The 24,649-nt window shown below is 39.8% G+C and overlaps 1 protein-coding gene across 7 annotated transcripts in view; it reads right to left on the bottom strand.

Moving 5' to 3' along the window:
* Positions 1-24,649, bottom strand: part of LOC109478336 (diencephalon/mesencephalon homeobox protein 1-like) — a 48,515-nt gene that overhangs the window by 15,714 nt on the left and 8,152 nt on the right. For 3 of the 7 annotated variants that reach the window (XM_019779845.1, XM_019779848.1, XM_019779843.1), the window contains exon 2: positions 6,845-7,061. Coding sequence is in view for 2 of the 7 variants with exons in the window: in XM_019779840.1 (XP_019635399.1) it covers positions 4,546-4,551 (6 nt within the window). In the remaining 5 variants the exon portion in view is untranslated. Of the gene's footprint in view, positions 1-4,545; positions 4,567-6,844; positions 7,062-14,480; positions 14,500-23,581; positions 23,762-24,649 lie in introns of those variants that run through there. The other 4 variants (XM_019779840.1, XM_019779842.1, XM_019779844.1 and 1 more) reach the window with 3 other exon arrangements.

Here is a 24,649-nt window from a genome sequence, read left to right as displayed (position 1 = left end):
AACATCACAACTCCAGACCCCCCGCTCGATGTTGATATAAACAGTAGTTTGAGTAACTTACTGTGTTCCCCACGGGTCCTTTTGTATATGGACCCATCAGTCTGTGAAGTATTATCTCCCTTTTTCCTTTCATACCGCCGACTGTGCGCCGGTCTGGTGTTTTAACCAACAGTTGATCGCTTTATCAGAAAATCCAGATCTCATGCAGAAACGAAAACTTGAAATTGCAAAACACTCCATTAATTTCTATACATGAATCTACGGTGCTTTTCTGAAACTGTACTAGAAACTTCATCGTAGTAAATGAGCTTGTTGTGTTCACATATTCGGCGGTAACGAACATGTAATATGTCTGCAAAAAGTTACGACCTTCACATTTCTCCAAGTTCTACCTTCACATTTCTTTTCCGCCCATGATCTATGTATCTTTCATATCCGCAAATTAATTTTGACGTAAACAGCATAATTACGACATGTCTATTACTTGAATTATGATAGATTATAACGTGCATTCTACCCCGGTATTTCGGTCAACAAAAAATGTTGTTTTCAAAATCGGATACGATCGAAATTTTCACAATAACGTTAGATGTAGGGTACTGCAACGATAAAGCACAGTTTAACATTTCCCTGAACTTTAAACGAAATACTATATTCCAGCCGCCCTTAACTACATTCCAGTTTTCTCGGTTTTGTGAGGCTTTTGATTTTTAGTGTCTTCAAGTGCAAAAGAGTATTACATAAGAGCATAGCGGTAATATAATATAGCAATTGTGTTCATAATGTCATCAAATTTACAAAAATTCAAGCGGTTCGTCCTATTCCTCAACTGCGTTTCGCTCCAAGTCCAGTTTGGTTTGCAGCACACGCGTTTTTACTTTCCTGCTAAGTACCAAGTGTTAAAGACATCTTATTTAAACCGTATTATGTTTCCAAAATACAACATATATGGCCACGGTACGTTGTTCTCGTATACTATATCGAGTACCCACCATTTTGTTGAGTAAAGATGCAACATTCGTAATATTTTTTTCACTATATAAAACGTATACGTATAACAACACAATTTACATTTTTACCAGTTAATGGTTTAGTAGTTCACATTCTAAACTCTGTAAAAAAACAGCCAAACAACGGAAAATAAATTAAGTTGGAAGCTTTAGAAATGATTTGTCTGATATCTTCTTACGACTAAAATACTATTCGTGTATGACACCGCGCTATATCGAAATAGTCTATCTCTGTAGAAAAAAAAAACTTTGTTTGTAACCCTAAGTAATATCTGCGAAAAGCATGAAAATGTGTATGTACTTGCCATTTATATAAATTCTTTTTAAGAAAATGACGTCGCAAAAAAATACACAAGTAAGTTAAGGTGGCTTCGACTCTCTGGTTTCGACTCGTACAATTACAACAGTTCGCACACAGTAGCCCTTAACTGATGAAGTGGTCAAGCTTAAGCGCCCTTCTATAAAAAGCTCGGAGACACAAATCTAAAATGTACAAATAAGACGACCTACCGAAGCAAACCGAGGAAAACAAGGCAGCATCCCATATTTGTTGTGCAGGGCGTATAGAGGCATCACTGTACCCGTGTTCTTTCTGGGAGTTGTCATGGTTCTAGACTCGATCAAACTTCTGTAAAAACTCAGTCTTCAAACACAACCCTCCTCCTGCTACAACCTTAAGAACCCAGACTGTCTCGCAATCGTCCCGCACTCCTTAATAACTACCGTGACGGGGGAAATTGCACGCGGTTGATCCGTAAATTAGTCTAGCTTGTTTCTTTCCCCCTTCCCGATATCAGGTCTCGATGATTGGAAGTGTGATATGAAAGTTGAGGTTTAATTCAGGCATGTGGGCGGCGCCCATGTGGGATGAGTATTTACATGGAGCACTTAGCCGTCTCTCCTCTAGTCACCAGAGAGGGATTGACGATGTCCCCTGTAGATTATTCGCTAACTATATTAAACCTTCCACGGGACTCAGGCTTTGCTTAAGAATGTTGTTGTCGATGCTAAAGCTTGCTAATTAGTGTAGAGTTTCGTCTTGATAAGGTTTCAGTCATTAAGTTCTCACCACGCGGTTATCCGTCTGGTGAAAGTCTTATATCAGATCACAATCGTGCGGCATCTGTAAATTTGAAAAGACCAGCTCGTTTGCTGTGCTGGAGAGAAATGCGGGGCATCTTGTTGGTTACACCGTGGGTTTATCTAGCTAGAGGGGTTACAAAGTAAAGTCTGCTGTCTACGGGACGGCTACATTATGACGGCGCCAGGCGGGGATGGGGGTTAAAATCGCCCGCGCGACTATTTCTCGCATCCATGTGCGCAAGACATCGTTAGAGAGTCTTCTAGACATGGATGGTTCGTCTTGTCGTTTTACAAAGCTCTTCGTGATCAGGTCTTTACTTCGCCCATAACCCAAAAATGCACATGAAGCAAGTTTAAAATTTACTACTTTTTCTAAAAAGAAAACACTATCCAATGTACGATATTCTCCGTTACTTTTGCGGTTACGCACCTGCTTATTCGTTTAGGTAAGCATATCAGAACACAAATTTCGATTCGTTTGGTTCATATTTCAATGGATTTTTTTTTTCAAAAACATTGGAACAAGCGTCGGAGTCAAATTTTGGAGACATAAGTTGTCCGCAATTCTGGGACGTGAACATCAGAGTCTTAATGTGTCACTGATCGCGTTTAGGGGAAGTTTGAGATGTGTTTGTACCGGAGGATAAGAGGAGAGGACCCACCCCAGACCCGCCCAGTCAGACACAGACGTCCTTAGCACTCACGTGTAGAATTGACGAGAAAATAACTGTAGACAGGAGGGCTGGGCTACCGGCAAGTCTGGCGAAAACAACGGGGGCGCTAGGCACCTTACCACTGGATGTATCTGTATCCGTATAGCCGGTATAACCTCCTTTTGGCGTAACACACCAGCTTCGCGGGCACGCGGCGCGGCGGCAGCTAGCTACATAACACCGAACGCTCTGTTACACTGAATCTTTGCACATTTAATTGCAGGAGTTGTTTAAAGCTTTCTAGTGATGATGCCCCAACTGTGCTTGGTGGTAGCGAGTACCACTCTACAATAGTTCTTGGAAAATACGAGTTTTTTAACACCTCAATTCTTGGTCGATAACTCTGATATTTGAAGGGATGGCTGTTTCTTGTTCTTTTCTGGGCTGGTACATCCACCAGTTTATTATTAGTCATTTTGTACATCATGCATAGTCTGGACATTTTTCGTCTGTCTTCCAGTGACACCCACTGTAGGTTTCTTTTCCTTTCCGTGTCACTGCACGGTCTTTAGAAGCATGATTTGAAAGACACATAACTGTCAAAACCTTTGCACAAGAAAGGGGTAAAAACTTACGCTTTTATGTACGCTCTGTGTACATTTCCATGCAGTTAAAACTCTCTTCATTTTTATATTTAATTAAACTTGATCTTTTTTTTCTACACGAACAGCCATAAATATATCTAGCCACACACATCTAGTCTATGATTTGTTTTTTGACTTCCATATATCGGCCATATAGTTGAACGTAAGCATATATCTAGCTTCGTCCTTAGACAGCCATAAGGCGACAAGTTATACTTTGTCAAGAAGTGTAAGTCTTATATTAGACAAATACGCAAACACGCTACCATTTAGTGTTAACGATAGACCAGCTTAAAAGTTACATTGCCTCGTATCAACCGACCCTTGCCTATCAACTTTACTTCTCCCTTCACAACTTAGATGGCAACTGGTATTACATGTAAAAAAACACCTATAATTTAAGCGTTAGGTTTCCCACAGACAGTTTGCCATTTTAAAAACTCAGCTTGCAGGGCATGCCTTCCTCTGGTAAACGCACGAGGATTTCTTAAAAGTATGTACGTATTTTCATATGCAGGGAAAAACGCATAGAATATCAATAGAATCAGGCGTTATGCATGCACATATATTGAACACTGTGACTTCGAACATTTATTACAAGACATGAGGACTGCACACTCAACTTTTTTTCAACTTATATTTATGCCACCAGCATCTCAGATAAACGCATGACCGGAAAACAGACATAATCATTTTCACCTGAGTAAAGTGAGGAAATTCGGGTAAAGTGCCTTTCCCAAGGGCACAAGATCTTTGGCACGGCAGGATTCGAACTCGGGACCACTTGATCATAACAGAGACTACTCCATACTACAATATGCCTGTAGTACATTCGACCCTTTTTGTTGGTGCAACAGTCTGTCGTAGTCGTGGCGCACAGTTCTGAATAAGAGCCTATTGTTTCGGAAAGAGTGAGCTTCTTTTTTGTTCTAACACGGGCCTAAGGCGGATAAATTATCTTGTCAAACCTGTCATAAGGCTATCTTGATAGAACACAGGAGCATGGCGTCTAAAACAAAGGCATAACCGTGGACCATGGCTGTACTTTGTATTTGCCTAACATCCTGGAAAAGGGTGCGGATGTTGTAGTACACAGCAGTTCCGTACAGTGTTATATCTGTACCAGTCTGAGAGTTACAAACGACATCCACTTACCGGCATTGCAGCAGTTTAAGGTTCACAGAGTAGCATACGAAGTCCCTGCAAGAACTTCTTCCCGACTATACAGTTTTGATCAAACTTCAGAAAACGTATTGATCACTCCCAAAAAGAGCGTTCTGTGCAATCCGCTGCTAAAGTATGAAGTTACGGTACCGGAGCTCGACTTAGCTCGAACGAGATCGGTTTTTATGCTTAGGTGATCAACCATATATTTTTGGCACAAAAAAACTTGCTAAACTTGGGTAAGAGCGTGAATGTGTTTAGCCCTAACCAGCTCCGTCTTCTTGGAATTGCCGCGGAAACGTACAAGAGGGGGCTACGTCAATGGCAGAGACCGCCCCCATAGAATGGAGAGGCGATCACTTACACGGAGCGGTAGGGGTGAGGGACTCTAACCCGGCTACGTTGTTCCCGCGTTAAGTTTTGTTTGTAGCCGCCAACTCTACCGGCGGGAGAAATGTTGACAGTTGTCAGGGACTTGGAGTGTATCGGACGGCAGCGAGTCTCTACTGCGGACACATTCTAGGCTCTACCAGGCTTCGGGAGGCGGATGAAAAGAGTAGAAATTGGCCAACTAGATAGATAACATGCCTGGGGAGTTGGTCCGCTAGAAAGTACAGTTTTAGCAAAGCCTCCCGAAGCCTGGTAGAGGCACATTCTAACCTCTACCAGGCTTCTGGAGGCGGATGGAGAGTAGTAATTGGCTAAATAGAGACATAACATGCCGATGAAGTTGGTCCGCTAGAAAAAGTACACTTGGCAAAGCCTGAAAGAGGCTAGCAACATTCACCCTACGATTTTGTGGTCGTGCATGTCGTAACTATGACACAACGGATCGTCGACAAAGAATTACGACAGCATTTTCTGTCCCAAGAGAGCTGGAATTTGTACCACACATTTACAACTGTCTTAGGAATGCTCATAATTTTCCATTTTACACATGTATATCTGTCGCACGACACATATGACAGGGACCTTGGACTGTTGACTAAAATAACGCAGAAAATAATTCTCGCTATATGACCTTGAATGCGACCAGCACGTTATGTTCTTTTCTAGAAAAAAATTGTTGACTAGAAAAAAGTTCCTACGGGACATTTGTTCGTGCTCAAACAGATTATACGGCACAGAAAAGATTAGACATTGCATTATGCGACAATTCTATATGCGTGGGACTCATGTATCTTTAATTCGTTGCTAGGAACAAACATGCACACACACTCTCACATGTATAAGGAAATATGAGTAAAGAACTAAAGTGTTAAACCCAATGCAATTTCAGGGCAGCAAAACTGAAAATATTCTGAAGAAGGTAATCTTTGTGATATTGACACATTCTGCTCCATATTAGCACATGTACATTTGAGTCAGTATTTCATACTTAAGGCTTAAACAAGCCTCAAGGTTAGGCCTTTAGGTCCTGGGTGGTACCCTAAAAATCAGCCCAGAGCCCTTCCAGTAAGCATTTTCCGTCAGGATGTTGAGAAGTTTATGCCGATATACATTGGGGCAGTGCTTCAACTGAAAACTGCACTGGATGCCTTTAAAATATGTTCTGAAATGCCAAGCGGTACATGAAGTACATCGTTGACACGTGAAACACATGCACTTCCCAAACCGCAAAAGAGTAACTTGACGACACTCTAAGTGGAGCCGATCTTTAAAGCTGTGTACCTATAGACATGTTTCTATTCATATACATTCACACTTCTCTTATGTCAACTGGTACTTTTACAATTGTCTTGATATGATTATATCCTAAGATTTCCGGGTATTTTGAGAGGTGCGTGTACGTGACAGGTGACACGTATACCCATATACAGGGCATATAGCACAGGGCATATCAGTAGCGCAAAAAACATATCATGTCGGCATTGTGGCTATATAATAAAATCTTGGACGACCAAAACTCGTACGTGTCTCAAAAGTTACTTTGGTTGTGTTCTTTTCAGAGTTTTGATACAAGTACGAGTACAAACTGAAATAAAAGTTATGCGCAAATGTCGTGATGCATGTGGATAGAAATACCCGAGAACGTTTAATTCGATGCTTAACAAGAAATTACCGAAACTACTTATACATGAATCATATATATGCGTCATAGAAACTGGGTAATTCTTTCTTAACGTGCACAGCTAGTTCGAAAAAAATGCAAAAGCACAAACTGCGCGCCAGTAGCTAATACCACCTCTACAATCGTTGAGAGAACTAAAGTTCAGTGGATTTGTATGTATATATCACCCATGCATTGTCTTTTAGCTAGATATGTACAGGTATGTAGAATAAAACTTACCGGTTTGTATACTTGAGTGGGAGTATGGCCGCTGTGTAGCCGCTCTTCTCTCCGAGCTAACCCGAAGCGTGCGGTCTGAGCGCCCCTGGCGGCGGACTGAGAGGCCCCTGACGGCGGACTGAGCGCACACGGGGGTACAGATCCTGTTCCTTCTTCTCACCAAAGGTCACTACAGTAAACAAACGATTCGATATCTCCGTTTTCCCACCAACAATACCTACAAAAACACAAAGAAGAAAGGTCAGATATATTATCCATCTAAATGCGTCATTACCTAGTCGTCTATTCTCCAGGCCCAGGGCACATACGTCGTGCGAATGTCGTGCGTAGTCTTGGGATAGTTGTGTATCATGCGTCCTGCAAGATTCAGTTGTCTTGTTACAGAAATGGCTGTCATAGATTCTCGTCAGCCACAATCGGTTCTAACATGTAGCCTGCTTGAAAATTGCGATTTTGGTATTAAAATATATTACCCGTCCGTCGATAGAACACATGTATGTTTTCTGGGAAAAGTTTTTGTTATTAGGTTATGATAAGGATCATTTTTCCTTCTACAAAGGATTTCTGTTTGTATGATTTTAATGATAGGCATCTCAAATATATCACCACATGTATGTATGTATAGGTGGGTAATTCGTAATGCGTTGATAGTTTGGATTTTTTCACGAATGTGCCGTATATCTACATTCTACATGTATATTTGGTTAATATTTTCCTTTTGACATTAAAAAAACAACTGTTTTCAAACTTTTTCTCAGTCCACTTATCTTCCTGTGACAGTGTAAGATATACATAAAGTACTACACACATACATTAATACATGCTACATTCGACAGGTAATAATGTATATAATATATTCATTGCTTTGTAAAATGAGACTGGCACTGGCGGCAGAGAATTGTGTACTAATCAATTTCCAATCAGGTATTTCATTAGCAGTTTATACATTTAATATCATCAGTAATTTACTTACTCTGAAACGTCACTCTTCACAATTCAACAATTAGCAATACAAAGCAAGAAATTTGCACGTTTTTTTCCTCAACTGACAATAAAAAGCAGTGTCCAAAACTTCATAAAATCACTCTATCAAAGGTATCCGATGCTATTTCAGGGCAGCAAAACTAGAAACATTCTGAATAAGGCAATCTTTGTGATATTGACACATACTGCTTCTCATTGGCACATTTAAATCAGCATTTCATACTTTGAGCATTCAAAACTGCAGAAACAAGCCCCAAGATGAGTCCTTTATTTTCTGGGTGGTATCCTAAAAATCAGTCTAGTAATAATTTTCCGTCAGAATTTTTGAAATTCCGTGAGGGTGGTGTGTGGTTTCAACTCAGTAACCTATGTAGATAAATGACTAGAATATTGACTATGAAAAATTGGGTTTCCAAGCCCTAAAAACTGCATTGGATGCCTTTAATACACGATGTTGAACGTATGGACTGCTATGCCAGTGTATCACGCGTAATCTAATATTATCCACCGAAAAATGCTTTGATTTTCGTTCAATTCGTCGGGCCTATGAAGTATTTGCTGATATATTTTCCCGATGTTGTTAATTGTTTCCGGACGTTCTGTTCTTTATAATAATACCTGACTTCCAAAGACTAAAGTAGCATTGGCGTGCCCTAACCTTAAGTACTTATACAGAACGTCCAGATTGCTTTGAAACTGAAATCTATATGTTAAGTTTATTCTTTCTATACTTCTTTTTAGCAAGGAATTTTGTGTTGGCAAACGTTAACCCTTCATACTCTCAGATAACGTTGTACATCAGAGATCACTCTGTGCCCTGAAACTTTTTGTAACTCCCTTGGTTTCACGGTGCCATACGGTGGTACCCATTTACCGAAGTGTTGCGGGGTGTCCCTTCGGATAGGGTTTGATGTCGTGCCCGCCTGAGAGAAGAATATGCCCCGGTTACTTACCCTCTAGTATGTAAGCTCCCTGCATGGTGCCATGATATAGCGACGCCGTACGCTACTCTTATCTCAAACTTAAAACGGCATAATTCGCAACGCTCTCGGCAACTTTCTTATCTATAACCAACCCTAAAGCATCGTTATTGACATGAACAATTGTTTTTGAATACTCAACAACTGTTTTAACATTTAGTACTAAAGAAAAACTCTAAGTGTGGTTCATTTGACGTTAGCTGTACATTCAAATTCGATAACATGAAATCGATTTTTATAAAGATACGCCAGTGTTTCTAGCATATTATTTATATGGTAGATATGAGAAGTAAGAAAGAAACGGATTTCTTCCAGTGGCAGAAAAAAAAGTTGTATTGTAACTATATGAAAGTTGTATAACCACGAAAAGTCATTAAAGATGTGTCGACAAATTGCCAACGCAAAAACTTGGACTCACTCAATTTTTCAGGGAAGCGGTGGATTGCTCATTCAAGACTGGAGTTGTACAGTCGAAAATTTGGGTGGGGCCATTTTTTGTGTTGGCAACTGCAGTTCAAATTTGACTTCTACCAACACATATTTCAAAATATGTGTCGACAAACTTAACATAAAATGCCTTTACCAACTAACTTACTTTGTCAGACCATATTTTAAGATCAGAGAAAAAAAATACGTTATTCTAATTTTGGGGGTTTGTAGGGAGAGATACGCCTGGTATCCTACCATACCAGCCAGTAACTGTAACCTATACTCGTTTATCGCCCGATAACGTAATCAACTATCTACATGCCGGTTGGACAGTAATTTACTCCGTACGTCTCTTCTTAATCTTACCAAATGGCTCTCCAATCAACGGCGTGGTGGAGTTAATTGAATCAAAGCCCTCCACTATCTCTTCTCAGACACACGGCGCATTGAAACAACGCCGCAAGAACGCCTCATATCAAGACTTGAGGCTCAGTTACCGTGAAAACATCTTCCTCAGCCATATTGTAGCCGCAACGCCATCGCAAGAAAGAAGGAAGGAGTGCTATTTTAAGGCGAAACCTGATCTAGTCATCGTAGAAAAGATGCGAAACACACAGCGGTGTTCTTTAAGATGTTAACAACAGAAGTAGATCAGTAGAAACAAGATCACGCCTTACTCCGTGTCTATAGTTTTGTACTTCTAGCAAATTATGTATGAGAAAAATGTACCGATCTCAACCATGTTTAGAAACCGAGCATCTTAGTCTCTATACCCGAAAGTCTCTACTCTAACCGACAGAGAAAAAAACAACACAAAGCTCCTGTACAAAAAAATATGTCAGAAAAGTTCCATTTACTAGACAGTGAACGCTAAGCGGCCGTTGACTGACACAAAATTTCAAGCGTGTGAGTCCTGTAATTGGAATATCATGCACGATTACGATGAGCACGACAGATTAAAAAATTGTTTTTCATCAATGACGTTCGTTGAAGAACGCGTTCGATCAAATTTGGTCGCTCTGGTGGAAGCCTCAAGTGGGAAAAACCTGCTTTCAACAAAATCTAAAGCCAACGTAGACGGCCAAAGCAAACCACCGAATCCGTTAAAGAATGTTTACATTTTTCAAACCCCAGCTTTCAAGCTTAACCCAGATATCTATTTCAATTGACAGCGGTTGTGCTGATAAGCTAAAGCAACCATAATTTATAAACAGAGCAAAGGCGTGCTGTATTCTATCATAAACAACGTCGTTTGCAAATCAAATACGAACGAGGTCCCAAACAAATGAAAGACATATCTGTTCTTTTGACTTGCCGCTTCCGCCAAAGAACGGAGAATGTTTTTGGTGAAATTCATTATACATGTAATTAGGATTTAATTTGCTTTGAAGTTGACGGTATATTACTTCAGAATAAAATGAAACTCAGTTAAAATAGATGATAGAGATTTTCGCACCGCACTATTTTGCAGACACATTGATACAATAGCAACGAAATAAACATTCGTACTTTTTTTTTATTTTTGCTACCATAACGTTTCTTTCATTTCTAATCCTCTTTTACCTTGAGTGTAATTGAAGATTTTGAAAAGTAAGTTTCCAGATTACTTGTAAAAAAGTATGCAATTTAGATATGAACGAAAAAAAGCATCAAAACGCAGTCAAGATATGGTGTGAAATAGAGAAAAAAGACAGAAAATCCAGCAATAGCTTCGGCAAGTGTAAAGGGGCGATAGAATGTTACCTAAAACGTTTTGTCCATGTAGACAAGCAACAACGGAGACGGCACATGTACAGCACAGTCTTTTAGCTATAACAATATAGAAGACACAATTCACGAAATCATCAGGCTTGAATTTCTCTTGAAGCATCCTAAGTTGTTACATGTTTTCTTTGTTTTTCACTTAACTTGGTAAGTTTCCTTGAAAAATACCTATCAGAATGGGCACTAAAAGTCAATAAAATGTGCCTTCCTTTCAGTGCAGTTTGACATCGAATCTACCGCAACATTTTAAAACGTTTTGTGGCTCATTATGAAGTAATCTTAAACTTGTAAGTCTCTGTACTGACAAGTCTCTGTACTGACAAGTCTCTGTACTGACAAGTCTCTGTACTGACAAGTCTCTGTACTGACAAACAACATTTCTGTCAAACCTAAGCTGAGTTTCTAAAATAACTCTAGTCGCTGAAAAGAATGAAAAAAGATATTTCAACTTCATTTAAGCATGTTTTTTCCTAGCAAGATATTGTAGGATTTTTTTACGCACAATTGTACATATGAGTTCATTTATTTCATGAACAAAATGACTCTTTCTTCGAGTACAAATTACAAAGTTGTATCAACATGATTCTCGATCTTTCTGCAACGTCCGTATATTCATTAAGCCCGAGCGAAAAGCAACTAACGGTTTCTAATTTTCCGCCAAAATGTTCTCATTCAATTTTCACACTTCTTCATTACTGCAGCATAATCACTTTTCTTTCAGGTATAACAAGACGGGGGAAGTACCAATCGAACTGCCCTGTCTACGTAAGTAATTAGTCTAGCCGATAGAAAACTCGCTCAATATTCAAGCGCAAAGAGATCGAGTTCTAAACATCAAAGCGTTCCCTCTAACGGTATAGAAGCCGCGCCGTAATGGGCGAACAAAACGTTGTTTACCGGAGAAAATTAGTCGTTTTAGTAGAAATTAAAGCAAATCCGAACCTTTTCTGGGTCGTAGAACAGGGAGAACTTTAACCCGAACTGATCTGCCCTTCCGGAGTGAAGTCAAAAGTCGCCCCCAAATCCTAGTGAAAATCCGACAAACATGTCCAATTTCCTAACTCTAGTCTTCTGGGCTCCATTATACGAGCTGTGTGCTTCAGGTTAGGCGCACACATGCTTTCTGACACCTTAGGGCGAAAGTTGTCGCATGGGATACAAACCAGAAAAGGAAGAAAAAACACTGGCGGCAACCACGGACCAGGTATGAAGGGGATCAGAGTTAATAAAATATACAAAAGCTCGAAATCAAATAAGTCGATTGAATTACAGGAGATAATGAGTTGGAGGCAGCTCTATAGTCACCTGATTCTAAGCATAGAATGCGAGAAATATTTGGCCCTTTTTTTCTCAAAGTAGAAACTCATTTTCAAACCTAGCGTCTGTGTCGCGATGTAAACGTGGTTAGTTAAGTCCTGAATGTATTAGAAAAAAGAGAGAATTACCTTAACAACGGTGATCTCCATTTTCATGGGTAACAACAAAAAAGGGACATTTTAGCGAGGCATTATTTACAGCTACAAAATGTAATCAATGTGTGCGCAAAACAACCAACATTAGATTATTTTTGAGGACCCATTTTGAAGACTTTAAGGTCTTGTCGTACTTAAAGGTATAGATATGTAACACCAACCTTGAAAGAAATGATGTGAAAGTTCCTAAACATTCTGCTTTAAATTTACACACAAATTGACATAGAACTTACCTGTAGATATGCGATTTTCTAAAACAGTCCTCTAAAAGTTTTTTACTACCGCAAAAAGAAAAAAGTATGGGACCAAGGCATTCTCTGATATTGCATATTGATACCAAACTGCAATGTAATGCACAGCTTGTTTTATTTCAAGGGACATAACAAGCGTATATTTCTTGTTTAGCATATTAATATTTGCTCAAAAGAACATTTCTTGCATCCAAAGTGTAAGTTTCCGGCAACCTCCTTGGAATAACATATTTTCAAACCGAGTGTCTTCAGTTAAGTCATGAATATGTATTTAAAAAGCGAGAGCACAGAAGATATCCAATATATCTCTTTTTGGGGGTCCTCCAAAACTATACCTAGATTGCACTGGACCTTTAAAGCGAATGCTAGACCGGCAAGGAAATTCATAATATTACACCAGACCATGTTACCGTATATTTGTGCTCTCAAAACAGCTTCATCAAAAGTACGTGGTGTTCATGTCAACGTGCGTCTGCTATATCAAGTAGATGTACTTATAAAAATCTTATAAGTTGAAGTTAGGCAGTATAATCTTTCCAACATAACGTGCAACGGTATGTTCTCTATCTATAAGACATGTTCATAATGCATAGGATCATCTATAGGCAACGGAATTACGAATTAAAAGTTCACACATGCACCTCGAAATCAATACTAATAATTAATATCAAGTTTCAGTCACAAACCATGCAATGCAATACGTGTTTATATTTTTTCCCCACAACTTTTCGGAATGAAAACACACACACACACACACACACACACACACACACACACACACACACAAAAAGAAAATAAAAACGAACGTCGTTTTCTTTAACATCTTTGCCTCTATGCAATAGTTCCACATGAAGAAATATCGAGAGCTCGGCTAGAGCACGCAGTAGTACTAAACGGGAATAAAACAAGGTGTTGACTACTCTAAATCTCTAAACCCCGCTAGATTTTACTCTTGGGACGGCTAAGTATTATCTCTAACGACATGAAGACTTGAGAAGAAGATGTTTACGAAAACATGTCCTGAAAGACAGCTGCAGACTTCATCCCAGAAAACTTTTACGAGATGAGCAAGCAAATCGTAAAATGGGATCCAGACAGCCAAACATCCTTCCTATCCCTTCTCGTCGCCTCGCTCTTAACCTTGAAATACCGCCGCGCCTTGGGTTTCAAATGTTCTTGGATGTGGTGAAACATAAAAATTTGGTGTGCGGATTTGAGGTCAATATCTTGACGGTGATTCTTGGGCCGCCGGCGGTGTGTATCTTATTCGGCGGGAAACTTGATATGTATCTCGGCATGGGGGGTGGCCATGCTACGGTCGAATCGACAAGACAAGACAACACGTATAGAAATCAGGAATACATAAACCAGACATCAACTTATTATATCAGTAGACAGATGTATCTTTTGGTAGATATCGACAAACCATCAGTTCATTGTATACGGATTGTCCCCTGGAATCGGCTTGAGGTTGGCTGAACTGTTGCCATATTGTTGGGCGACAGCTGTGATCCTTTTAATCGTCACACTTCCAGCTGGATTTTCAGCTATACTTGTTGTCCCTATTCCATGGGGTAGTTTGCAATCGTTGGAATATTTTTGAGCTGTCATAGAACATTTATAGAATTGTCTAGATTTTTAGGAGACGGGCATATATGGGGAAACCACGTGGGAATAAAATATCTCTCTGTATAGAAAATTGACAATGCCAGAGAAAAATTATAGTCTTTATGTCGTAGCGAATGTAATATATTACCTTTGAATAAGGTTCCCGCCAATCCCAGCGCGCGTTACAAAAGTTTTCTGTTCGATCTCAAAAAAAGATATCCGCCATCTTGTGTCGCAAAAACGTGACCCGGACAAATAGTATGAGCCTGCGCAGTAGGAGCTTTCTCTCTCTCCCCCATAAACTTCGTCTCAAGCCGCAATGGAAAACAAATAAAACTAGACCTCAGGAATTTTAAAACATTTGCGTAAGAGATCTTCAGAAGTGGTGCTGTCTCTTTTAGCTTACGAGGGGAGACGGTTTGAACCAGACCCTGAACAACATCGTTAGGGGAAATTTAGAACCTCGGCGGTTTGCGAGAAAACGGGACGGTTTAACGAGGGCCGGTGTAGCCCTGAAATAGCCCTGGGCTGTCGTCAATGTCAAAAGAGCACACGTCTAGGAGCAATTATATACGTCTATCGCCATAACTCATAGGAAACCATTCATATGTCCATGACTATCCATTAAAAGCATCGGCTTGACTTGTTTTTAGTTGAACTGATTTCAAAAATAGTGTATAGGATGTGTCATAATTTGATCTACTCCGCAAATTATATTTCATCGCGGCCACATTTCAAAGTAAAAGATTATTTTCCTATGTTTACCAATTATTCCCTTATAACAGGCAAAGTTCCGTTTTCAAAACTGATCAGAATATTTCTAAAAAGTTTGTCTGTTGGTACAAAATGTATGCTTGCGTCGCCAGTTGGCTTCAAAACAAATATGGCCGTGCGCTAAGCGCTTTTCAAATGTCCGCCAGATCCGTTTTTTTTCACAGAGCTCCTGATTTTAGTTCTAATTTTTCTACTTCCTAGTGTCTTTGTAAACATTACGATGTCTATAATAAAATATAGTGATTACAACAGCACAAATAAACACATTAGAGTAGAACAGGATCAAACTAAAAATAAAATCGTACTTGCATCAATCTACGATTTCTTCTGCGTTAAGTCTATCTAACTCCTTGGAAAATATATCTTAAAACTATATAAGACCTATCTTTTGGATATGACTGAAATGTAATCATTTTAAGGTTAGTAGTCAGCTGTTACATAGGTTTGAATATCCATATCAATTTTGTTTCCCATCGATATGTATATAATACTCATGGCAACTTCTCAGTGTATGGAAAAAAGTTTAAACATTAATAATGCTAAGCACTGAAAAAGTTGACATTATGTAAGTTAACATATTTCTGTATTGTAACAGGACCCAGTTTGCTAGTTAATGGTCTATATTTGATGTAAGTTTGAGGCATTTTCTCTGCACATTTCTTGTGAAATATATTCCCAAAAATGGTCAACTTTTCCAACCTACAAAAAATGACAAATTTGACCTAAAATGATTAGTTCCTTGCTTCTACAACATCGTAAAGTAGGTTACGTAAATAATTTTTTAAAACTTAATCCACAAAGCTTTTTTTCAGTATATTTTTGGAATAGAAAAAGATTTGATGATTCTTGAAATTCCGATACTGTAGAATGTTATACGTTTGTATGTATGTGTACAATCAATAGTGCAATGTATACATATCCTTGAATTCCTTGCATAGATATGTAAATGTTGAATATAGTTTTGTACATTTAACATGATTCAGATTATGGTACATTCAGAAGATACATGTATTGATTTGACCAACAGCCAAATATTATACTAGCTTGACTCTTAAGTAAGTGTATGGCTTCGGACAGACATAACAAAATAGCACAAGTCGTCTGTATTGAAAATAGGCATTTGTCTGGTGTTAAGTGTTCACTAACATCTACATGAAGAAAAATTCGGAGTTTTAATACAACATATCCTTATAGTAAAAACTGTACCATATTCAATTTTTTCAGTGCCTGGTACGAGTATTATTCGGTGCGATGCATGTAAATGTGTTTCTTATACCAGCATTGCCTAGGGATTAGTATGCCCGTACCATGCCCAGCCTTGTACAAAAATGCTGTTAGAAATATCCGTACAGTTTTAGCGAGTTGATGTAAATGATAAGCAGCTAAAATCCCCAAGATTAGCCGTGCCACGGAAAGAGACCCTGCTACATTAGAGAGAAGTTAAACCATAGTTTCCCTCCCCACGATCTTGTCTGTAGACAAGGCGACTGTAGTTTGCCGTCTATGTTTAATCTCTCCCATAGGTTAGTACTTATGATATCACGATACTTATCACAGCTTGGGTACTTCGGTTCTATAGATCTGGAGCCAAACCAGGGTAATTATCAGGTTCAAATGGCCCTTTTCTGCGTAATTAGCCCGTGGAAGCTAGGCGCATGCCGCCAGACTGATCCCGGGACTTACACCGACAAAATCCGCGGAAGATTGGAAGGTTTTTTTTCGACAGCTTTTAGCAGACGTAGATGTTCTTATCAAAATGTTCGACATTTTTGTTGGGGTGTCTGTCAGTTTTTTGTCCCGCCCTTAGAAACCGCGCTTAACACGTTGTTTCCAAATAGTAATTGCCAGGATCACCGCACGGCGCACACTGATATAGTCGGGATTTTCGTTCGCGTTTCCCGGCAGCTTGCGTTTCAAGCTACGGGCTCAGAAATAAGTATTGACAGATATTTAGGATAAAAACATTCATTAAGAAGGGCCCATGGGATTTCTGATTACTGGTGACATTATGAAGACATATCATTGTACAGTTATCATCTGTCATTCGGCGTTAGATGTAAACTACTGACGAGACTATACTACAGTGTTCCAGCGAAGGACGCGCGTGCACACAAACTCTTGTCCTACCTCTCAAGATGGCTAAACTCCTCTTGTCTAAGCGTTTTTAGCAGACGAATTGTCTACTTTCTGGAGTTATTTCTGATCTCTTCACGAAGATGAAGTGTTGCAGAGAGGGTTGTTGACGGCAGTTTGATTACTTTGTGCTGATACAGACGATAAGGAGAGTATTCCTACCATTGCCTGTCCGAAACACAAAACTGCCGTTCTGTACACTACACCACAAACAGGTGCGACTAGAACGTTTGCTAAAGTTATCCCTGCACGGTCTACTTTAACCAAACCGTGTCAGCTAACCGTCCTAAACTGTAGAAAACACTATAGGCTTCCCAAGCCAGCTTTATTCTCTGTGTTAGCATTTGGTTGGAAGTAAATTCTCCGTGCCTGTTTAAAGCCTGTGTCCCTTTTTCGTGGCGTGTGGTCTATAGGCGACATCGGTACACACTGCAGCTTTGGAAAATCGTATTGAAAGAAGTGCTCCGGTCTTCAGTCTACAGAGAGTCGTTATTTACCAAGGCGTGCTTGAATAAAAATGGAAAATCTCGGCCTTATTTTGACAGCTTGCTATCTTGCAAAGATCTTTTGTTAGATACCAATCCCCATGAGGTCGAACTCTTGAGGGGCTTGAATGGCTACTGGTCAGTTTTAACCAAGAAACGCCACAATCTTCTTAAAGAAGATTCCTTGATTTTAGCTGTCTGGGTCTTATCAGTCTACAGAGAGATAATGTCTACCGGAAAGCCTCTTCTGTTCTAAAGGTGGGGTAGCTTTTCTCTAGACTCAGCACAACAACTACCTATAGAAGTGCGCACGATACCCGAGCCGAGGGGCCCGGACCGGCCAAATGGGGCCTCCTCAGCCGGTAGGAGTAACCGGATCCCGCGGGCGTAGCTCCAGCCCCTGCCGCCTCCACAACAACAATTCCTTATGCATACCTCGCCAAGATTCGATTCCCTATTCCATACGGCCGGATTAATTAGGAAGGTTTCTGTGTGTGATCGGTCCGTGAGAGTTACTTACAGGCGGGCCTGAAAAGTTACGAGCACAGCCGCGGAGTTACGGCAGTTACGACAGGTGTATTGACGAGCCTCGGCCGGCCACGCAAGCTGATCGACCCGCGCAGGACTCTCGCAAAAGTGTGGAGTGGTCAGCGAGCACGACTGGTCAGTACGTACACCCGATCCCCCTAGCCTCGCCTTTTCCGCCATTTTTGTTGTTGTCTTTTGCTTTGGTCAACACAGCGTCCAATGTCCACTAACAGAGGGCTCGATTCTGTGACAAGTTGACAGGTCGGAAGTGTATAACTACTCTTCTCTCTCTGTGTGTAAACCATACTCGCTGGCCTAGAACCTTCCCAAACGTCCGGTTTTGTTAGAACGTGTATAAAAGAACAAGGGTTTGGTCACCTTAGGCCTGGGTGTCCACTGTTTGACCAGTCTGTGTTGACTGACCACTATACCGCTTTGCTGTGGTCCCTCGCACGAGACCTTAACCGCAGAATCGAACCTCCAAACACACAACACAACGTCAGGTTTCTCAGTATACATGCGGAAGTCCTCTTCAATAAAGCCTAAGCGGGAGTCAGTAACGTTGTACCAAGGTCGTGTTGTGTTTGTATACTTGTTTTAATTATCAACGCGCTAGAAAAACATACTATTGTTTCAAACCTTATCCTTATACAGGGACCACAACTTTGGCACGCACTAAAATAACGTACAGACAAGTGTTAGAATTGACTCTTTATACAGCTCCAAATTTACAATCTTAATATTTGCAGTTATTAGTTATATTCCCGCCACTGAATCGGCGTGTTGAAATGCCAGACGCCTTTGTTTAACTGTTCAGAATAATGAAATTATAAACGCCCCATTTCTTATCAGCTAGAAGAAGCCAAACATAACATATTCATTGCCATTCATAAATATTATCTTTTATGATGACTGTACGAATGGCATTATCTTTGCAATGCCAAGATATAGCCTACTAAATTATGCAGACAGCTATATATTGTAGTTGGTTGATGGTTATCTATACATAGTCATGAACGCTCAACTGTTTTGTCTGGAACTTCTGCTACTAAATTATTAATAAAAGCTAATGAATTGTGCTTTACGACGTTGATTATATGAAAGACTTGACAAATTAATTTGCTATGAATACTCATGTCAATATGTGGACGAAGATTGATGATATCCTAAAAGCAAGACCTGAAAACAAATTATTTTACTTTGAAATCTTGCTGCTTCCAAAACTCTATACCCCTATAGATATTATTGAACAGCGAAAGGTGTATTCTTAACCTCATGTAACCATATGGTGCATATGATATGTCCATAGCACAAAGAGAAACAAATGTCTTATTTGAACATTTATGGTGGTCACTATTGTTGTCAAAGACCAGTGAACAGTGGATTACCATTTTTGAGGGCAGTATTTTTTTGTCGGATAGCCTTGCCACCTTGTAATACCCCTACAAAAGTCAATAGTTCAAAACTATCACCGAAAAATTGTTCTACGGATTGCAAAATATTATCATTGTTCTACGGATAGCAACATATTTTGTAAGTTTTACGTTGGATTTGTTTTTTAGTTACGGGGTTTAAGACCGGTAGTAATTCTGAACCCTCGATGTTTTGTATACAGATGTGAAAAGTTATAACATCTCAGCTGTATTGTCCGTGCATTTTTCAAGAATTGTTCTGTATGGAAAAGTCTCCGGTATACTGTTTTCATATGCTTTCCTGTCGACATGAAAAATGAAATTGTGCATATATACGGAGATGAACTATTCTTTCATTCCGATAAATATGATAATGTTGCGTACAGAAACGTATTGTGTGCTTTCATCCTTGATATTTTTTGTCTGCGCTCGCTTTGAAGTCAGTGTTTTCGTTACAAAATTTTATTATGTAAACAGTAAAAGATCAAAGGGCTGCGCATGATAAATATATCAAGGTTTATTTTTTTATTAAAGGATAATAAAAAGTCGAAGTTGTATTGTTTCGTGTCAATCGCTTCTGTTGTCTGTATATGTTTATATCTAACACAGTGACGTAACGTTAAACTGTGTTCTACGCTAGTCTCCAGCAACCGTGAAATTTTTCTATCATCATAATGCAGTTGCCAATAATATGGTTCTGGAAAGTAAACTAGGGGCCCAACATTTCTTTAAATACAGTACGTACAGCTTTTCAAAAGTTAAACATAAGAAAATATGCTCCGACTCAACTTTAGAAATACTTTTGTCGTTGGGTATCTGTTGTGCGGTAAATTATTCAGCTACAATTTCGACGCGTGCATTTGCATAAATGGTAAACTGAATAGTAAGAATACACATCACTCTGTATTCTTGTGTTGCCACTTTTTACATCTCTAAACACCGTGGTAATATAAGTTACCCTGTTCCATACTGTCTCTCTTCAATTACAAGGACTAAGGTAAGAAATGTAGTGTACATGTGCTGTGGACTACTAAGTCTGTTTATAATATCTATCTTTGCTTTATTTTATACTTTACTCTACTTCAAACCCCTCGCACATGTATGAAGTCAGCATGGTTTGGAATTGGGAACTTGAAATTGATTTTTCGTGCCTTTGTATAATTTTTATTTTATTTTAGCATCAGTATTGCTGCGTTACTTTTATATATCACTCATGAGATGTCAATTGTGAACACCTAGTGTAATATACTTCATAACACCTGCAAGATAGTGTCGATTGTACCTGACAAAGCATTGCAAAAGAAAACTGGGTTTCTATCTCTCTACGAATCAAGGTCGCCTTTTGTATTTTTGTGTTTTATCTTTGCAAGTCGCCATATTTAATGTATGGTTTTATTTCTAACAATTGTCCACAAGTTATGACATATAACAGATCACCTATGGCTTCTGTTATAATGTACCAGCGTCCCGACGATCGATCTAGTGTCACCCGTTTTAATGAAAGAAGACAGGTATATAAAAACAATGTCGCCTTGAACTAATCAAGTTTTGCGGGTCGGCACAGTCGAGCAAAAAGACAGGTAACACCATACTAGACAGTACAATTCACAAGATGCATTCAAGTAGATGTAATCTCTGTTCTCTCCTATTGAACAATTTCAATTTTTACGGTAAATTTGGTCAAATATAGTGTTTACTTGTTGCCTTTTTTTCTGTTTCAAAAATTGGGAGTATTAGTATCTTGCTAAACACGCGTGTACTCCTACAAGTTGTGGCAGTTATGTTACAATCTTGTCCAGTTTACAAATAGTCAGTAGCTAAGATTTAAACCGCCGTTGTTTGATTCAAAAAACATACAGTACGCTAATCAAGGACGCTTGTGATGTTTCTGTCCTTTTTTTTATCCTCCCATGAACTGACGGATTTAGTTGTTTCCCGGTTGTAAGGATTGTTTAGGGGATTTTCATCTCGACTCCGCCATCTTGGATCGAGATCCCACGGCGATACCTTCCACCAGATTGTGTTTCTTTTCTCAATTTGCGGACTGAACGGGGCAAAATAATCTAATTTCTGGTCATACTGCAAACATGTTGGGACAAGAATTTGCTCCTAGCAAGCTTTTTCACGCCTTTAATGATGCTTAGGTAAATATTTGCCACTTCCCTGGTGAGAACAGTTAAAGCAAGCCCTATGCAAAGTTTAGAGCAGAGCTAGCGGTTGGTAGAGAGTAGAGCAGTCCCGGGACAACATTGTACGTTAGTATCCCGCACAAATACCCACGTTTTCTCAGCGTGGAAGTGATTTCACTACTAACAAGATTCAATGAAGACATCCTTACAACTTCTATCAGAATTCCCAAAACAACTCATTGTTGTAGAACAGTGCAGCCGGTATTACTGTGCAGTGTGGTTCACTGTGTGTGCGTGTGTGTTTCCTTCTCAAGTCTTACCACAGTTTCTCTGCCCTAGTGGGGGGTGGAAATAAAATCCTCGCTAATTTCTGACGGAATCAGTTCCTGTTTAAGTAGGGATCCTCCATGAGAATTTCACACTAGATACTTTCTATTCAAACCCACGAGCCAACTGTCTTCCGCTCTTTGCGATAAGCGACGGTTTTAAGTACTGTTCACTAATCTATGGTATCCTAAAAACAATGGGGAGGGCGGACGGTAGGCGACAGTTAATGGAAGTTTGACGAGCCTAAACGTCCGTACCAAATGGCCGACAATTACCCAAATTGATTCGGAGGGATTTGGAGTCCTTTCACATTCTAATCAATTATTGTGCCAGCCACGGATAATGAAGTGAATGAGGCTGGGATAGACCCGTGTCTCTTACCGGGTACGCCTGGAGCTGGCGCCCCGCGTAATGCCGCGACACCGCCGCCTGGCTGGCTAGCACTCTCCCGGTGAAATCTCGCAACACATAGCTCCCATATACGAACTCACGCTTCCCCAAACTATACTGGACACAAGATCTGGTCTAACTTCTGTAATATCAGCCATAATTACAAGTTGTCTTCATGTTTTGTTTTGGAGAAAGCCCTGGGCGAGCTGGGAATAAAGAAAGGCGGACGGCGTTCACCGAATTCCCGCACACCGTGGGCACTTACACCTTCCAGCTATACCTGCAATTAAAAACTGTTCAGGGTTTTACCTATAATCCTGCTAACAAAGACAAAACCCAATTATCCCTGTGTGTTCTGAGATCTGGGCCCACCGTCTGGGTAGTTAAACACTTCCTGTCTTTTTTGGTGGTGTTTCTACCTTCCGTGTTTATAGACTCCTGAAACACGGGTACAATAGCGATCTCACTAAACTCGCGAGCTCCGGCTAGCGCTCGCGCAGAATTCTAAATATCGACTCGGGTTCTCTACTCGGATTTTTCCGTAGTCTTGGCGACTAAGCTACCATTTTGGGAATGTGTCGTTACTTATGTTAAGAATCTATAAGCAAAAACAGCCATTTAAAGGATTTGATTTCTCGGCTATCAGTTCTGCTGCAGTAGGGAAACCTTTTAGAGGCGATGTATTAACAGTCGCTGTTTTAAACTGAGATGTTTATCAGACATAATGTAGCCAGAAGATTACTCTCTGCGTCTGATTGAGTAAATCAACATGTTTAGCAACACTTATAAGGGCTAATTTAGCCTCCTTAGAGTTAGACGCGTCTTGCAGAAATACAGATAGGCATTCATAGACACGTATAATGAAATATGTCAAAGTCAGTTAAAATCTGTCAGTAGATTGGAACTATATATAATTTGATTAACTCTTGCTCTGCATATTCATTGATGTGTACAATATGTATAAATGGGTATGGGATTGTGGATTGTGACGAAGTACAGTAACTCAAAACAAATGCGCAAAGATACGAGTTAATTATATAGGAATACTGAAAATTCACGTGTGTAGCTTACCGTGCTAATCATCCTGTCTATGCGGGTGTACCAAGGACCCCAAATCCGTACTGCTCTGTATTCCCGTACCGTATAACGCCACCCAATTGGATGTAATGTCCAAAACTTCCACAAGCTTACAGAAATAAGTAAGTAAATCAGCTCGTTTCCTTGACTTGCACTGCTGCTAGTCTGAAATAAGGGGGTATCTAGTTTCGGGTTTAACCTTTGACACAGTGCGGGTCAATCCCTACAAAACGCGGCCTCCCCCTACCACGTTTCCTACAGCGCTCAGAACCAATACACACACACTAAAGCATACACTTAAGCCACATATCAACACTAATTCAACACTCAATAGGATATTTCAAACGTCTGGGAGGGATATAGCGTACTGAAAACGTGTTCGCAGTCAAATTGTACATCTAGACAGAAATCCAGACGTACTTTTTGTGTAGTTTGATTATCCTACCTGGTCTTGTGCCATAGTGGACTGGTTGTCCTTTTTCTTAGCCTCTTTGCTAAAATTTTACGTACATGCACGTACAAACAAAATATATCGCCAACAAGTAGCACATTCCAGTTGTACATACTTGTCACGATAAGGTTTGGAATTGTATCTTTGAATCTTTTTTTAGATTTTCCATTTGACTGTCCTGTAGTTTGATTCGACCATAGACTGACCACTGCACTAACCTAGCCAGTTACACGGTGTGCGCAAATTAAGACTAGCTCTTCCAGGGTTTTTGTGCCAGGTGGCTTCACCAACACAGAGTCTATCTGTAACATACAAGTGTGTACATACGTCCACGGAAGTTTCAGTTTTCTGCAGCAGGATATTGTATGTTGTGGTAGAATCTGAAACGAGAGGATGACAACATCCTGGGCCTCCTCATTATTTGTATTTGTTTTAGAGATCCAGGTTTGTGCATGTGTGCCTTTTGGTCTCATCTTATTAAAATGGACCCACGACGCAGAATTATGCTTTGTTTAACGTGTGAGAGATAGTTAGTGCTTAGTTAGTGAAACATCAGAAGGTGTATTGTGAGTGGGTCTAGAGTGTGAAGTGAAGAAAGATGTGGTAAGGTA

This window comes from Branchiostoma belcheri, unplaced genomic scaffold (assembly GCF_001625305.1).
Source record: "Branchiostoma belcheri isolate BF01 breed outbred unplaced genomic scaffold, Haploidv18h27 scaffold43, whole genome shotgun sequence".
Taxonomy (NCBI): domain Eukaryota; kingdom Metazoa; phylum Chordata; class Leptocardii; order Amphioxiformes; family Branchiostomatidae; genus Branchiostoma; species Branchiostoma belcheri.
Note: the sequence above shows the minus strand (reverse complement) of the source record. Positions and strands in the feature narration are given on the sequence as shown.